At 45.8% G+C, this 18,419-nt stretch overlaps 1 protein-coding gene across 3 annotated transcripts in view; it reads right to left on the bottom strand.

Moving 5' to 3' along the window:
• Positions 1-4,949: 4,949 nt before the first annotated feature.
• The window catches only part of STK39 (serine/threonine kinase 39), a 200,211-nt gene continuing 186,741 nt past the window's right edge, over positions 4,950-18,419 (bottom strand). For 2 of the 3 annotated variants that reach the window (XM_044417884.1, XM_044417887.1), the window contains one exon: positions 4,950-4,988. In XM_044417884.1, the coding sequence (XP_044273819.1) occupies positions 4,965-4,988 (24 nt within the window). In that variant the 3' untranslated portion in view covers positions 4,950-4,964. Of the gene's footprint in view, positions 4,989-14,311; positions 14,372-18,419 lie in introns of those variants that run through there. The other variant, XM_044417883.1, reaches the window with a different exon arrangement.

The following is an 18,419-nucleotide window of genomic DNA, read 5'->3' as shown; positions in this document are numbered from 1 at the left end:
ATAATAATAATAATAATAATAATAATAATAATAATAATAATAATTTGTAGGAAGCATTGGATGGAACACCAACTGGCAGTTCTCACACACAATTGCACCTTAATACCAATAGCCAAGTTGCTAGTCATGCTTTCCCGCTTACAGCCCAGCCTCATAGGATCTGCCACCCCAGCTTCCTTGCCAGCTCTTTTGCCAAGCTTTCTATTACTTCTGCCTCATGCTACTCTTGATCTCAGAGAAGAACCCTTGGAAAGGCGGCTTCATGAGAAGCAGGCTGAGGATGGAAGTGGGGAGGAGATCTTTTGTCTCAGGTAGCTCTCCAATTACAATAAGGCTAAAGGAGGGACCTTGTGAAGGGGTGACCAAGAGAGGCCAGTGAGATGGGAGGTGTTTCGGAGACCCCGAAACAGTGAGATGGGAGGTGTTTCGGAGACCCCGAAACAGTGAGATGGAAGATGTTTTGGAGACCCCTCTTGATCCCATGCCTGTTAGAAGGCAAACACCATCCTCCTGGGTAGGTCCATGTTCAAGGTTGTTATATTTGAACTCTCGCTGCCTCGGCCCTTGGTGCCCCGAAAGCTTACTAACATATGCAGAAAGAGCTATTTTACCTCTAGGTTGCCATGAAACAAAAATGGTTTTCTAGGAAAGCACTTCACCAACCTCAAGCATAATATTTCCATCTAGCAGTTTTATTACTTCCCTGCCAGCCTCACTGGGACTCAGAGATACTCAGTGAACTAATATTTTTAAAGCTGCTGCAAATTCCCCCAAGGAAGATGCTATTAAAGTATTAACTAAGTGATGCAAATTGCATTTGCAGCTCTGCGTTCTCAGCCTCTTCTTCCTCTTTACAGAGCCATCTCCAAATGTGCCAACGAGAGTGTGACATTATTTACCTGTAGTTATGCGTGCAATTATTTATTTGATTTATGCCCTACCTTTCAACAGGTTCCCGGGCAGCTTACAGAAAGGTAAAATTACAGCTAAGGAAATTAAAACAAACACATTAAAACAAGAACACTAAGGTACCACAATAAGAGAGAGAAACAAACACCAAGCAGCAGGAAAGCTCAGTGCCAGAGATTTACAAAGCCTGGGAAAATAGAGTCAGTCCTGGTGGCATCTTTGTCAAGCTGCTTCCCTCCTTTGTATGTCATTAAAACATGGTCTGGCACATTGACTCTGTGATGCCACCGGGAAAGGATTTGGGGCGGAATCCAGGGCCATATGCAGCAGAATGAGCAGGAAGGGCCTGAAATGGGGCAGGGCTGGCTTGCCGCATTTTGTAGTAGCTGGAGTAACATACATTGTCATCTAAAGAAGACGCCATAAAACCCTGAAGTCCAGAATCTGAAACTACCTGAAAGCACCATTGATGGGTTTTAGACATAGCTAGAATAGCACTAAAGCAGAATTTCAGGGCAAATTCAGAGGCTGCTGTTCAGAGGGAAATGTCTTTGGTGAGTTACAGGAAAGGATGGATGAGGAATTGGTTTCAGTCTGTTTTTGTCCAAAATTTATCCATTTTGCATCCTGCAGAGCTGAATGTGGACCAGAATGCTGTCTGCAGTCTGGCGTCCATGTATTTCCAGGCTGACGATGTGATTGACACAATAAAGGGATTTGAAAATTGCATGCATTTTAAAGATGGGCAAGAGAAAATGTGCCTCTTTGAAAAATGCACAGAAGCCTTTTTAGTTAATGAGAAGAAAATGCGTGCATTTCACAAAGGTGCACAGTGGAAATAAATTTGGGGAAAATGCGCACGAAAATGCACACAAAAATGCACACAGCATTTCATGCAGGGGCAAAGTCTGCAATCGAATGCAAACCTGAGTCAGCATCATTTCAAGGTTGAGCAGCAAGGTCACAACTGGAAAACCTTGGCACGCTTGAGTGTTGCTGATTCATTCATCCCTAATCATATCCATAGTAGTTCTGAGTCAGACTGGGGGCCTGATGACAACTGCCACACAGTAGCACTGGCATCTGTCGGGAGCCATGAATGGCAACAACTCTCTCTATGCAGTGTGCAAAACTACAGGAGCTGGAGGGAGACTCCATCACACTGAGATCCTTTGATAGGTTCCCAGATAAAAGAATTCAAATAAATTTTTGTTTGCTCATTGGTTTCCCTGCTCTCTCAGCTAAGCAATATTTAGAAAAGTCTTTAGAGTTTAGAGCAATATTTAGAAACAATATTTAGAAAGCAGGAAACTCTTACTATAAGGAATATACTTTGCATTATTTCCTGGTGGGCCAATAGGAACAAATACCAAGATGTAAACATTTTTGCACCCTTCTGTTGTAACTTGAATGTCTAGTTGTCTGCATTTGCACAACTTCATGCAGGGAAATCGCCTGGAGGAAAGACAATTGCTCCTCTGTCTGTTCTCCGAAGAGCACAGGCAGCTGTCTGCAATCTCCAATTAGACGGAGTTGTGGGAAGGACATTGACTGTGCTTCCTTGGCTGCCCTGCTGGGGTAGAGCAACAGGGAAAATGCATGCATAACATGCCAGCAGTCTAATGAGGATGTGGAGAGACATCACCAGCTCTGCCCCCTGCAATTGAAACTAACCACCAAGAGGAAAGTCAGAGCACGGGGGAATAAGTTCACCTTAGGAGGGGGGCGTTCCAGAGTGGACAACAGTTGCCGTAAGCCTAATGATGCAGAGACAAAGAAATAAACCATCTGGGCTAACATCTCTGAGCACAGGTTACTGCCCTCCAGGAATTTGATGCTCCCCAAATAGAAAGACAACAGCATTTTCTACCGGGTATGTCAAATGATACAGAGAATGATATAAGAAATGGAGTAAGGACACTGAAATCTGTCTAGGCCAGCAAGAGAATGAGTTCTGTATGCTACTGAACAGACAAAGTAACTGTCAGAAAAGTTGTCCTGCGCTCCTTCATAAGCATGTGCAGAATGATTCATTCCATTCTGGAGTGCTATGTGATTACAATTCCAAAGGAATGATAGCCATGTGTTTGTTATACACAATTCTGGCATCTTCCCCCAAATATATGCTTTTATTTTGGCTGTATCACAATTTCTAAGGAGCAAATATATTCTAATTTATATGTGGGAAAAAGTTACTCTTTCCCTGGATGGCGTATCAGTTGCTATTTTGTTTGCCTGGTTGAGTTTCGACATATATTACAGGCACCTAACTAGATATCGCAAGAGACATTAATGGTGACAAATAATGTGCCCTCTTCTCTCTGGGCCATGACATTTTGAGAATCTTGAGCATTCTAAATTGCAAGAGATGTTAAGTGTTCCTCCAGTCTGCCTGCACTCGCCTTGCTTTTAGAAAGAGGAGTAAACGCCAGGCACAGCAATCTCCTCCCCTCAACAGAGGTGTCCCTTCGCTTTGGAAATGAGGGTGAGAGGCAGCACAGCTGGGGGAAGGGAACTTGGCCAGCCTCGATTTTCCCCCTGGAATCAATGACTGGCAGCCCCGTGTCCTTCATGAGCCCAGGCCACAGTGGGGAAGACATCAGATGGACCGGGGCCAGAAGGAAGGGGAGAAGCCGGCCGTGGCGGCAGGGGCAGGGATTGGACAAGAGCCTCTTTGTGAAGCCATGCAAGGGACAGGCAAGCTGTGGCTCCGCACGACTGACTGAGGGAAGGACTGAGATGTGAGAAAAGTGTCAGCCTGCATGATTTTTCCAGCTGCTACGCTGGAAAGATATTTAGCCACCTCAAAGAGTGGAGGGAGGCTAGTTAGCACTGAGAGGAGTCATTCTGAACACCTTATCACAAGTGGGACTCATCCAGGATCTTTTTATTTCCTGTCTCTGGGAATACCAATCCCAGGGGAAAATTAGATTTTGTTGCATTCAGGAAGTGGATAGCAAAGTCCAATGGAGAACGGATGGGAAAACTGGTACTGAGCCAACAGGGGGCCTTGTTGAAACAAAACACAAGCTGCCTTAAAGGGGCTCACAGCTGCACTGGGAGCAAGTCAAGCACCCAGCGCAGGCTTTAGGAGGCCTAGAGATTAAGGAGAAGCTCATGGAAGCTTATCTAGTGGTGTTTGAATGTACAATGGTGCATTAGCTCCCTATTTCACTGGCCTTGCCCAAATGGTATCAAGGTCTCTTAATACTGTCGATGGCTTGCACAATGACAAAGTCAAAGTGGCCGTTTGGAGAAATATTGCCTAAATGAAGAAACATGGGTTAGGAACCCTAGATGAGGTGGCATGGAAATGATTAAAATGAGTAGGTCCAGATGGGGAGGCTGTTATTGAGCACTTCTTGCAAGCAATGCCCCCTACGTGTCAGTCCCGCATCGTGTGTCTCCCAAGTTGGAAGATGCCACCTGCCTGCCGGATCTAGCGGCTGGAGCTCCTTTTATGAACTTCAAGCTGAGGAAAAACGGGTCCCAACAGAGAAGACGCCAAACTGGAGGCCGTGTTTTATTTGTGGGAAGACTGGATGTTATCAAAGAGTGTGCTCCAGTGATGGAGCAGGATTGCATGGAATCGGCCATATGGGCAGATTATGTGGAGGCAATGGGAGACGTGCCTTTGTGAGTGCCAACTCGATCATGGGACCAGCCTGTGAAGCCCCTTCTGGATGCTGGAAGTGCGCTTATAGTAGTCATGGCAGACCTCATGGCATCTGGGCTCACCAGACTGGGCCCTCAGAACCTGTAGTGTTTTTGTGGAGATGAAGATTCATGGCCATCAGTCCTGACACCTGTCAAGGCTGAACGTCCTCATTGGCATCCGTAGCGTTACAGTTACTCAGAAACATACCTCCAAGACCTGTCTCACTGGGAACAAGTGCTGATGGAAACTATACCCCACAAAGAGAGTAGATCGGGAGCTTCTTTTCTTTCACAAACAGCGGCAGCAACCTCTACATCTTGAGAAAACTTTCAAGAAGCTTTCTTGAAAGAGTCTGCCCCTCTTTGGGACAATGAGCCCAAATTTCAAGGTGATTCCTTCAAAAAGGCAAGACATTTGGTACCTGTAAGGAAAAGAGAAGTTGTTCATTAAATAAGGGCTCGGAGGGAACAACATTTCGAACTGATGCATGGAGCACAGTGGAGGGTGACTCACTCGTCACCAGCACCACTACTGCACATACAGCTGGTAGGTGTGGGCAGGCCCATAATTTCAGATGGGTAGCTCATTTCTCCTCCTCCTCCTCTTTCTTCACTTCCTCTTTTACCGCTTCGGGTGTCGAAAGAGATACACATTTTTGGCTCTTGCACTTATGGCGGCATCAACCGTTGCTATGTGATGTTGCTGTAGTGCGTCTTTGATGTTGTCTCTCCATCTTCTGGGTCTGCCTTGCACTCCTTTGCCTTCTCCTCTTTTCGTGTATGCCTTGAACAGTATGGAATCCCAAGACATTCTTTTCAAGTGAGCAAACCACTTTATTTGTGGTCTTTGTTTATAGTTTAGGTTCTATTCCAGTTCTTTCCCTTATACTCTCATTCCTGATTTTATCCCTTATGGACACTCCGGCAGCTTTCCTCAAACATCTCATTTCTGAATCAAAACGAGATACAAACGGGAAATCATTTGGGATAGCAGAAACACTAGCAAGTTTCCTGGGGTAAATCTTCTGACTTTCTGTAGGGGTGGATGTAAAGATCCTTCATAGCATCTGTGCAATGTGTCAAACAGCTAACTCTTGACCTCAGCTAAAGCCCCATTACCACTGATACCAGTAGTGGAAGAGCTTTCCTCAAAAATAGGAAGGGACTTTACTAGCTCTCTAGATAGAACAGCCAATTTTGCGTTGGTAATAGTGGACTATGAAATTGGGTTTTAGGAAATATATCTCATGAGATCTATGAAAGCTCTTGCCAGGGGTGGGGGCCAGGGCTCTGCTGAACCTATCTTCTCAGGTAGCAACAGCCTAGGACATATTTACAGCTCAAGGGTGGAATTCTGTGTCTCAAGAGTCATACAACTCTGCTAGCTGCTGCATATAAAACATCTGAGAACATCCACAATCTGATGGTTTAGTAGAGAAACTTAATCAAATCTTAAAATTGATGATAAGGAACTGTGCAGATGAACACAACACCCAATGGGATAGTTACCTGAATCCATTTCTGCTTGCCACCCTCGACCTTGATAGGTGGATCGGGCTGCACGCCTCAGAAGAGGTGGACATTGAGCCATATTTTCACCGGTTGTAGACCCCTTTATTTACAATGAAGGGCAGGGCTGCAGTGTAGCCTAGCAGGCCATTCCTGATCTTGTTGGATACCAAACTTGGGAACAGTCAGAGGGGAGGAAGAGTTGATTCCTTTAACGGAAGGAATAGGTGATCGGCTGAATGGGGGTGGCTGGGTAGATTTGGTTAGCCTCACTCCCGCTCCTGAATGTAATTGCCGCCTTGGGAACCAGCTGTCACATGCAGGCTAGGTACCCAAGTTCCAGCGGGAAAAATCTAGAGCCAACCCAGGCCAGAAGGTATTGGGGGAGGGGGGAGGCCTGTGTGTGGAGACAGGCAAAAGCAAAAAATTGCCTGTCTGTGGCAAGACCAATGTAGGACTAAGATATGAGACAAGCATCAACCACCAGGATGATGAAGGTATTTTTCATTTGAGGTTAGAAAAAGTGTTTGGCTTTCTTAAAGAGCAGGGAGAGGATAGACTGTCACGGAGAGATGTTATCCTGAACCCCTTATTACAATATTTTATTTAATACTGTTGAGAACTGAGCATTTTCCTTTTCCTGTGTTGCAGCACACATCTTCCCAGAATTGCTAGCTTGTTTTCTGGGGAGACGCCTCTGCCAAACCCTCTTGGCCCATTGGATGGCACTCTGGTCAGGCCCGATGCTCAAACCTGGATGCAGGTAAGAGGCACCGGGCCTCTGCTCCAGATTTGCCACATGGACCTGAACAACCTGAAATGTGAGCAGAAACTTCCACACGCTTTATCAGGGCTCTCAGTCCCATGGAGGCTTCTACGCACATTCAAGTGAACCTAGGCATGACCCCCCTGCCCCCTTTCCTGACCTACCAGGGTGATGCAGGAGGCACTGGGACCATGCAGCCAGAGCCGTGAGGCCCAGGCCAGGGCTGGGAGCCCTGGGCCCCCTCATGCATGTTGCTGCTTCATGCCGGTATGAGATTCAGTCTGGCCTAGCAGTTAGCAGGCTCGACCGGGACGTGGGTGAGCCACAAAGCTCACTGGGCAACTCTGAGTCAATTATAGCCTAACCTACCTCACAGGGATGTTGCAGGGATAATAGCACGGTGTAAAAAGCAATAAGAAAATACTGTGGAGAGGAGGAACATCATATAAGTCTCCCAGGGCCCCTTGCAAGAGGAAAAAAGCTAGAATGCAAATGTAAGAGATAACTAAAGCTCGTGCATGGCCTGTGGTGGGGCTGCCAAGTAAGAGGTCTACTGAGCAAAGGCTCAGATAAAATTGGGGTCAGAGAGTCGCAGATTTCCTGGATATTTGCTAAACTGGAAGTGATGGGAGGCTTAGACCCTCAGGGAACACATTTTAGGACTGAGGAAGCCACGAGTCGTGGATTGCTCTCAGGAGCCCCTAAGTGCCCCTCGTATTAGCAGGAGAAGTCAGCCTCTTTCAGGATGATGAAGGCAGGCAGAGGTGGCAGTGAATGGAGATGGCAGGGAGTTTAACATTTTTAGAGCATTAACCTCTCTGCTTTGAAAATAATGGATCATGGAAATCACTGATCATCCTGGTACAGGTGGCTGTGAAGGGTGTTTAATGAAGTTAATTGGCTCTCTATACTCAGGGACAAAAGGCAAATCTTGTATAGTTTTGAACATCATCATCTTAAATGCATTCTCTCTGAAGCAAAACATGTATCAAGATTGCTTACAATAAAGGTCATCAGCACAGAACATTTTCCACAGGAGACAGCTCTGATTAAACTCAGTTTAACAAACTCTCCTTTTAAAAATCTGTGATTAATCCATCATTTCACAATTCATTAAGGCTTTCAGTCTTAACAATGTGCAGAAGGGACTCGACTCCTTTGCCTTTCTGGAGGAACAAGACATCTGGCTGTTACATTTATAAAGCAAGAAATAGAAAGCGATAGGAATGCATAGCAAGAACGGAGAAAACCGAAGCAGGGAGGAAAGCTATGATATGAATTCCAAATGTGTCCATCCGCTAACAGGGGTCATGGGCCGACCAAGTGGATTCTCCTTTGCCCTGCACCTCCCCCCCCCAAAAAAAACACTATGCAGGGTTGGGGGATCTCCCAGAGCAAATTGGGTGGGGGTCCACATGGGGCAGCTGCACTAGCACAAAGGACAGGAAAGCCCTGTGGCGTGCATGAGGCTGCTTGTGCCTCGTCGGCCACAACCCACTACATTTATCACTTTCCTAAAAGGAAGGAGAAGCTGTTCTTCAAAGAGAGCAAAATAATATGATCACAATATGATTTTAAGGGAAAGTTTTCTTTTTGGTTGCATTGTAATTCCTTTTTTGTAAAATTTAATAATTGATATTTTTAAAGAACAAAATATGAATGATTTGATATAGATTTCAACATCCCAAACCTTCTACGTCCATAAACCACTAGAACAAAGGGGCTTTGGGATGTTTCAAATTTAATTACTGTATAGCTCTTTAGAAATAGAATTGTGGAACCAACTCAGTAGAGCAGAAGACCTCCCGGTTTCCAGTTATCTTCCATTGTAGTTTCTCTTGCACTGTTGTGCTCCAGCTTGGATTGTCCAGAACTGGAAAGAGTCCCACCCATGTGGCCTGAATAACACAGAGTAAAGCAGAAGAACGGCTTCCCATTTTCTGGACACGGAGCTTCTGTTAATGTGCCCAGGACTGCATTAATTTTCTTAGCTGCCATCTTGCACTGCTGGCTTATATTCACTAAGACATCCTCTTCGCACGTTCTGCTGCCAAGTCAGGACTCCTCCAGCCTGTACTATGGCTTTGATTTCTTGCACCAAAATGCAAGACCCTGGGGTGTCCTCTTCTGAGCCTCATCTGGTTAAATTTGACCCAGCATTCCAGCCTTTTGGTTATTCCTGCCAGATGTCTGTCATTTGCAAATGTGAAAAGCAGCTCCTCCACACCCCTTCCAAGTCACTTGTTAAAATAGTACAAAGTGTCGGACAGAGCCCTGTGGCACCCGCTTGAGCCCTCTGCTGGGACAGTGTGTAGCCATTAACTGACGCTTGCCAGTATGGTTGCTCAACCAGTCGTTGGCGCACCTAACAGCTGTTTCATCCAACCCATGCCTATCTTGCCTTAAGGAGATCATGGGAAACCTTGAGCAAGGCTTTGCTGAAATTCAGATGTACAATGTCTGCAGCATCCCCAAGATCTATCAAACTGGAAACTCTATTATAGAACAGCTAAGGTTGTTCTGGCATGACTTATGCCCTCAAACCCATGTGAACTTCTAGCAATCTGTGCATTATTTTCCAGATGCCCACAAACCGTTGTTTGAGAGGTCTGCCCAGTGCCTGGCTTTGTCACTGGCTGGTCCACAGTTTCCTGGATCCACCTTTTCCTCTTCTGGGAAGATGGGCACATTTACCCATTTCCAGCCCTGCAGCATCCCACCTGTATCCCAGGAGTTCTCAGAGATTACAGGCATCAGTTCTGTAATAATGTCTACAAGTTTCCGCAGCCCCCGAGGGATACAATTTGCTGGACCCGAAGACCTCAACTGACGGAAAATGGCTAAGTGATCACTCATCGTGTCCTGGTTTATTCTGGAATGCAAATCCCTCCTTTTATTGTATGTTCTCCTTGTCCAGGATTTAACCCAACTCCCCTTGTGGGAGAAAACTGGAAGGCAAGGGAGGAGTTCAGTAGTCCCCCCCGCCCCACTTTCTATTTCCAGTGAACAGTTCACCATTTTCCCTAAGCAGAGGCCCTCTCCTCAGCACTCGCTGGCAGCTGAATCTTAACGTGACCCCAGTGGAAGCCGGCGCATTAGAGGGAATATAATGCCAGGACAGGCATCACTTTACAGCTGAGCCCAGCAGTCATGCATTTTGTTCCTGTTTACTCTAGAGAAGGCACAAGGGGAACTCATGGGAAGCAGACCCTAATGGGGGGGGGGGTTATGATGCAGACTGGGGGCCCTGCACCTCACTCTGAAGTAAAAATGAACAAAAGACATAGCTGCAGATTTAAAGTAATGTCTGATTGACCCTATATGGTATCATAAAGCATTACAAAGCGAAGGAAAACATTGCAGACTTTTTTTAAAAAATCAACACTTGCTTTCAAAGTTTTTATGGCCTAAGAAAATAAGGTTTCCTGCTGGGGCAAAAATTACATCGAGGTGGGAAGCTTTCGGAGGGCAGGTTCCAGAGGCAGGGTGTTCTGGCTAAGGTGGTCCACCCTACACACACCTTGCGCCCTGCATCACCGAGCAAGGAAGGTGGTGGGGTGACTCCGTGGAGAATCTGTGAGCAGGACCTCAGAAGTCAGGAAAGCTGATGTAGGGAGCAGTGGGTCCTCCGCCATGCAGGGCTTTAAAAGGCAGGCGTCTACCCTTTAAACTGGGCTTGAGGACCACTCAGGATCCAGTGGAGCTGCTTGGGAACAGAGGAGATGTGGCTCCACTGGGCAGCCTCCAGTCGCATTAGGAATGGGACAAGCTTCACTGCAAGGTCTTGCAGTAATCCGACCCGCAGGTTCCCACGTGCACCGGAAACCAGGAGCAGCCGTCTGCTAGCCAGAAGTTGTACCTGGTACTTTCAGCTCAGCAGGTGGCAGGAATTTGGGGTATCCCACTGCCAAAGCTGGCAGTTTATGTCTCCAGGCTGTGAGCCTGTTTCCCAGGCTGCAGTCATGATCCAATGTCCAGGCTGGAGGCCAAGCCTGGGGACTGCAAGCCCATCTGGAAGAGGTTGAGCTCCATGCTTGAACAGGCAAGCTGTGCTTCTATCGTATTGACACTAGTTTACAGCAAAAGGATACTGCACTTTGCATCCTTGGATGACCTCACTCGGCAGCTTCATGGAGTTGTAAAATAGCATGGGGAATATGAAGGAACTCCACCGGACCTCACAGGGCAAATGGCACTTGGCCAGCATCACCTTCTGGAATCAGCCCTCCAGTTAGAAACAGAGCCAGTGAAACACCGTGCAGCCAATTCTCAAACATACAGACTTACTCAGAAGCATACCATGATAGATGGTGCTGCAAGCCAATGAGACATCCAGGAGAATCACAAGTTCACCATCCTCCTGACCATCTCCCACTTCAGATCATCTGTCAAGGCATTTCTGTGCCAAAAGCAGGTCTGAAACTGGACTGAAATGGGTCGTGATAATTGATGTCATTCAAGAATGCCAAGCAAAGCCCAGCATCCTTTTCCAAGACGGGCAGATTTGTGATGGGATAATATTTTTTGCAATTGTTTGGCCTAAGGCTTTCTCCACGTGTACCCACCACTACTTTTTCATGAAGCCTAGGAATGATTCCATGGGGAAGGAAGCATTGATTACCTCCTGGACCGCTGATCAATCTCCTTGCGCTGAGAGTTGTAACCCAAGAAGGGCAAGAGGCAAGTGTGTTTCTGTGTGACAGTTGCTGGGAACAGGAGCAGGAGAGTGTGGTTGTGCCCCATCCTGCGTGTGGGCTTCCTGCTGGCCCCTGTGGGAATGGTATGCTGGACATGGCCTTGGTCCCATCTTGCCTCTGCATCATATGCCTCTACAGGGAGCAGAGTGGACAGGTAGAGGTTACGCACAAGCTCTTATTGCTGTAACAGACTCATTCCGGAGAATGGGAGCAAACTGCTTTGCGTCGCAGATGGCATCTACTTCACGACAGACCTAGGCTTGGTTATTCTCCAAGTGCCTCACAAAAAGTCACAGCATGCAGCCACGTTGCGGGAGGACAATTTTGACCCTCTAGACGATTTGGGTCTGCATCACCCATCTTGCCTCACAATTGGCTGTGCTGGCTTGGGCTCTTGGAAGTTGTGGGCCAAAAGTGCCAGACGTTGCTCACTCCTGCCCCCTTCATGTCTCCCTAAGGGCCAACTTACAACAGACCTGGAACCCCCTGGAAAAGTTCTGCAGGTGGGACCCTGAGGATACATTGATGGAGGTAAGTATTGGTCCTGAATGCCAAAGAGAAGGCTCTTGGATGACACATTGAGTTGGCTGCCATTGGCATTCTAGCTTGGGAGTCCATCCTCTTCCTCACAACCTCCCCCAAACAGATTGACCAGCCTGATTAAACAGGCTCCTGGCTTGGGATTTTCACCTTGGGAAAACAGGTTTACTTGATTTCTCTTTTAGGGCTGGCACACGTCTTTAAAACATAGGTTGCCAAAGGGCATGTGGAAGAAAGTGCTACCCATGCATTTTTACTAGCAATTGGCTTTCTTTTTCCTGTTTCCATAGCAGCAACACTAAAGTCTTGCAAGCCACGTTAGGACAAGTTTAAAAAACAACCTTTGCACCGTAATACTTACACATTGCAGAATTTGGTTGCTAAGTCTTTGTGAAGGAAATACTGTATGTGCCTTAAAAATGACTTGCTCTAGGCAAAAATATGCATCTACTTAACTGCACAGCTGGCTGATTAACGAAATTTACAACTGCTGTCAGTGTAGGCATTAAACCAGGGAACATAAGATGAAAGCTAGATTTGGATGTGTTGCGCCAAACAGCTATGCATGGCAAGAGCTGGAAGGATCCCCAAACAGAAACGTCCAGGTCCTTTCCTCTTTAAAAAGTCAGAGAATAAATGCATCCCCACCACTTAAATAACTCGGAGTAGCTGCAGCCCAGCAGTAGCACTAAGTATTGGCAGTCCTACGGGTTGGATCCAGAACTGTTGTTCAATTTGTGGAATGGGCTTTTTGTGTCCTCTCTTTCCCCTCTCCCATTCCCTCCAAATATGGTCCAGAGAAAATCTGGAAGCTATGGGAGTTGTAAAGAGTAGAAGAAAGAGGGAAAGGTTTATTCCACCAGTGATGTTCTGCCATTGGCAGAATGGCTGTTCTGGATGCAGCCCTTCATTGCCCAGGAGGCCCGACACACATGATATGTTAAAGCAACAGCTCGGTAACGGATGCTTTGCATGCAAAAGGTCCGGGGTTTGCTTCCTGACATCTCCAGGTAGGACCAGTAAAGACCTCTTCTGCAGTCCGGACTTGCTGCCTGTTACTACAGACAATGCTAAGCCAGATGGACCAGGTATAAGGCAGCTTCCTAGGTTCAACATAGACCAGCATGTCCTCCAAGAAGTGAAACTGGGAGGAGGGAAGATGGTTGTAAGAACAGGGGAGATAGGACTGAGGGGTGAGATCCTCCATGCTTCCATGAATGTGGACAGGCTCTGTGTCATCCCAGGAACATGAATGGATGAATAGGAGGAGGGCTCATCCTTCAGGTCAGTGAGTTCGCATCCCAGACTTTCCAAGGAGGATTTCAGATGTTCTCATCTGCCTACTTGTACTAGCCCTTCTCCTCCTGACACCAATTAATGCAAAACTGCCCTGCTGCAGAGGTAGACGCTGTATCATCCAGACCATTGTCAGGCCTTCTGAAAGCCACTGTCCAAGCTGCAAATTGCAAGCCTCTTCATGAGCATTCAACAAAAGAACACAACGAAGATTAAGACAAGGAGCAGGAAAACAGACTGACTATTACCAAAAGATAATTTAGCTGACTCTGCTGGCAAATGTTGTCAGTAGCATTACTGTGAAGATAATAACAAGTTTGTTAAATGGCACTGGAAGACATCCTCACCTGTACAGAAAGTTGCTGCGGACTCACAAGGGGGGTCTGTCTGTGTTACTGTGTGAAAGTTTTCATTAGGTGAAAAACACCGCAAGTGATTGAATAGAAGCAAGGAGGAGAGGAGGTTCGGGAGAGTGCTGAGAAATAATCACAGTGGCTATGGTAACTGAAGGTGAAATGTGTTATTTGCATCAGTTTATAACCCCACTGGGATGCAATTTACATGTTACTGCTGTAACAGAATGTGATTGATGTAATCACAGATGACCTATCACACAACATGGATTCAGAGAGAGTTCTAAAAGCGATTTTTGAAAGGCAGAGAAAGGGAAAATGCAAAGATGCGGTGCCTCTGGGACCGAACGTATTTTTAAAATACTCCATTTTGAAAAGACAAGCCTGTACATAGGGGAAGCCCTGGGGCTGTGTGGCAGAGGACGTGCTTCGCATGACGAAGTGCTGTCTACAGTCCCTTTCCTCCCGAGTCGTGCTGGGAAAGACCCCTGCCGGAAATCCTGACCTGCTGCTGCCAGTTGGTACAGACAACCCTGAGCGAGGCAGTGTAGACCAGCCTGGGCGACTTGCAGCACTCCAGATGTTGCTGAACTGCAGCTTCCATTGCTCTTCACCATTGGCTAAGTTGCTCGGGGTGATGACATCTGCAGTCCAAAAACATCTGGAAAGTCAGTTGTTGCTTACCCGGGTATAGATACAGACAGAGCAGGGCCAGATGGAACAATGCTCTGATTTTGTTCAAGACAGCTGTCTTGGTTCCTGCATCATTGTCATAATTAACTTTAGATGGATTGTGGCAAAAAATTACTCTATTATTTTTTTTAGAAGTGTTGAAGGAAGTCCCACAATGGTCTAATAATAGCATTATTTCAATCAGAAATTTCTGAAATTCTCTACAAGTCTCAGCAGTTGCCAAATGCTTCTTTCAATACCAAGGATTCTATTTTCATGCAAGCACCTTTATCATTAAAGAACAAAGGGGAATTTAAAACATCAAATACAAGCAGATTTACTTCTGTACAGAGGGTGTTTGAACATTTCCTGGAAGGCCTCCACGACTCTTTAAAGCCAAATGGTAAATCATAGATGCATCAGACATGAATGGGATCCTCCATCCATTACAACAGTTTTTTTTAGTTTCATTAAAAAAGGAAATTCAGAACATTAAAAACTTAAAAGTCTTCCAAAGCAACTCCCTAGTTCTCTGCATTTCAAAACAGAGAACTCTCATTTCTGCTATAATACTGAAAGTGTCAACATCTTTTTCACAGAGTAAAAAGAAAATTGAGTGTACAAGTATTTACTATCCTTCTGTGTTGCATCCAGCTGATGTCCTTCTGCAAACTTTTCTTTCTCCTACATTCACCAACCCAAATCAAAGTTATTCTAAAGAATTGGGAGATCTTCCAGAGCAGATGTGGAGGGGGGAGGTGTAGTGGGAAGAAGGAAAGGGATTCTCCTGTTGTAGGATTGGAATTCTGCTTGCATAAAGGTAGATTTAATCCACCAGTCTAATTTGCATGCCTGATTTTTTTATAATTCAAATGCAGTGGGATGGATCTATCAGGATGTATCAGCTTTGTGACCGATTCTTTAAAGTGGAAGCATTCATTTTAAACTTTTCACATATCCAAAGCCTGGACTTGAAGGAATTTAAGTGCCACATACATGCAATTTGGACACCTTTAATAGTTTTAATCATTTCAGAACACTAAACATAGCATGTACGATTGTTTAACAGTATATATTGTTACCAATAAATAAGCCTTTTTATGGCTTTTTTCTGCCACAGGAATAGCACCCAAAATGACTTCCAACATAAAATTATTCAATAAAATCCAAAAGAAAACAAAAATGCAGAATTAAGTAGAAAACTAAACTGAAGACCTATTGTTTGAGATGGAAGCCTAATAGTTCCAATTGCCACATGTTGCCAGCTGAGCTGCTTTCTTTTGCAACCTGTGATGATGTTGATGATGATGATGATGATGATGATGATGATGATACAGAGAGTAAAACATCCTTGGTTTGGTACCCCTGATGCCTTGCACTATAATGCAAAGTGACTACTTTTTTTAAAAAGAAAGGCAGCGGAGACAAAACAGGCATTTATGGGAGTGAACCTATTTTTATGATGCAAATAAACCAGCCTTGTAAACATTTTTTTAAAAGCCAGCTTCACTATATTCAGGAATAGATGGAACACTCCTTTTCAAATCTGGGTCCTCTTCTCATATGTCTATAAGTCTGTTGCTGTTGTTTTAATTGTACAAAGATATTGAATTTATTAATTTTTATGCAATTACTTCTGATTTGCCTTTTGGCCCCAAAGGAACCCCAAGGTGACTTGCAATTTAGAACCTGAGAACTTTTTAGAAATGTTAAAACCTCTAAAGGTGTTATTTCCAAACCTATTTCATCTGAAAACAGGCATGTTAAAATGTAGGTGTCTTTGGACCCCCAAACTGTGCCACAATATCCAAAGTGTAAAACTTGGTCCGTAGCAATGCTCTAATCAAGTCAGTTTCATCTCAGAATTTGGTCACCTGCAAAGAGCAGATGCTTCTGGCTCTCCAACTCTCAGGTAAATAGGCATCGGGTTGCAGCTTCTCTTGCCATCGAAAGGGGTTAAGTACGCAGATCACAAGAGTTACCTCCCAAGGCCTGGGGTGGCAGATGGTCAGACATGGAAATCCGTGTGCATTAAGCACTGACTTACAAGAAAGGAAGCAGATGGCATATTATACCTTGCCATTGAAGCATATTTCAAGCATAAGGTTGGGTAGCCACCTTATGCATTGGCATCTTTAGCAGGACTGCCTCCTGCCTGCAGTAATGCATGATCCACGTCTCCATAGCAATGGCATTATGATCAGCCCCCCAGTTTTCGACTGAGCAGCCCAGGAGGTTTATGCTTCATACAGGTTCGCTGCATCAGCTGCTGTGGCCAAACTACGGAGAATGGGCAGGAAATGGTCAAAATCATAATCCAGCTTGGAAATGGAATATAACAGCACTGTGGTAGTAACACCTAATTCCATATTTATATAATACTGATGTGCACTCCCCTCCCCTCTTCCCTAATGGATGAGAAATGGGTGCTCAAGTTTCTGTATGGTCCATAACAGCTTCCATGAATTTTGATGGCTTGGGAGTCCAGCTGCAGCCTTTCTTAGAAAATCAGCACTTATCCCTAGAATTTCTAGATTTGATTATTTCAATCACTTTCGCATCAGACTGGCATCCCTGGGCAGCAGAGAGAACCTACCTTGAAAACCCAGTCCAGCCCAGGACAATGGAGGGATTACCTGGGCAGCATCAGGTGGCTTGGCCTTGCCACCATCCCTCAATGCCATTACCTTTGAGTGGGTTCACACAACATGATAGCATGTATCCAAGGCCTGAACATGAATTGTCACTGAACATTGGCTTGTCTTTGAAATGTGGGTTATTACATTGTCTGAACCCTGCTGAGACGACTCATGGTAAAAACCTTCAGTTCACAACCCAAGAGGAAACCATGGGTTTTCTTCATGGGCTGTTTATAGTTGATGACTTGTTAAAGTAGTTTGGTTCATAGCCAACTTTTCAGCAGCAAACAGTGACAACCCACACTTGGGCTACGAGTGTGGATTATCTTGTTTGAACCTGGTGCACAAGAAGCCACGGTGGCTAATATGGCGGGGTGGCTTGTGCTGTCTGAACCCAGCCAGAGTGCCGCACGGAGGCACTGTGTCTGGAGTTCCTTCGAGCACTGTCACCGCTGCCCCGTTCTGCCAGGTAACTCCTCCACGGTCCAGAGGGCACTGTGGAAGCTGGGGGCATGTGCTCCTTGCAGCAAAGGGCCAAGTGAGGAATTGAAGGATCCAGCAAAACCCCAAAGTTTAGTTGGATGTTAAGTAAGGAACAAGAGTGACCCCTTTTCTCTCCTCACTTTACAATGGGATTGTCCCTTACTGTGGTCGCTCACGTCCCACGCTGCTTTTGCTCTATCTTTGCTTGCTATTCAGAGGTCTTTCGTGTAGCAGCCCCCACCCCTGCATGGCCCTCAGAGCCATCTTGTCCACAGTCACTCCTTGTCTTGGCTTCCTGCTCAAGCAGTCATTAAAACCCTCTTCCCACAAAGCCTTCCCCTTCCTTCCCCTCCACTCCACTCTCTCCCCGCATCCTTCTTTCCAGCTGCCTCTTTAACAGCTCCTCATTTCCCCTCGCAGCCATTCCCACGAGTCTCCCCTCACCAGTATTTCCCTCCCATGCTTTCCTTTCGGAAGCTACAGCACCTCACGCAGGGCATCCTCAACCTGAAGCCCGCTCTGCTGGACCAGTTGGCTCTCCCAAGGCCTACGGGGTCACAGTTCACCTTGGAGGCACCGGAGCTTCCTGACCCTGCAGCAGCACCAGAGGGACGAACGGTCCAAGCCTGGCATCAGTGCATGCAATGTGCTGACCCCTCATTTTATCAATTCAGAAACATCTACAGGAATCTCCCTTTAAGGAGCCCCAAAGTGACCAACAACCTGCATTAAAACAATAACTTAACTACTTCAAAAATAAGTTGAAAACTGTTACAATATAGCAGCCAAATATACTGAAATAGCAGAGAGGGAAATTTTAAAAAAATACAACCAGCCATTAACAAAAACAATAATTGAATTGCAGCAATGTAAACCACTTCCAAAAAGGAACAACCCT

Source organism: Varanus komodoensis, unplaced genomic scaffold (genome assembly GCF_004798865.1).
Source record: "Varanus komodoensis strain SLA01 unplaced genomic scaffold, ASM479886v1 scaffold9, whole genome shotgun sequence".
NCBI classification, from domain to species: domain Eukaryota; kingdom Metazoa; phylum Chordata; class Lepidosauria; order Squamata; family Varanidae; genus Varanus; species Varanus komodoensis.
This window is presented reverse-complemented; position numbering and strand designations above follow the sequence as displayed.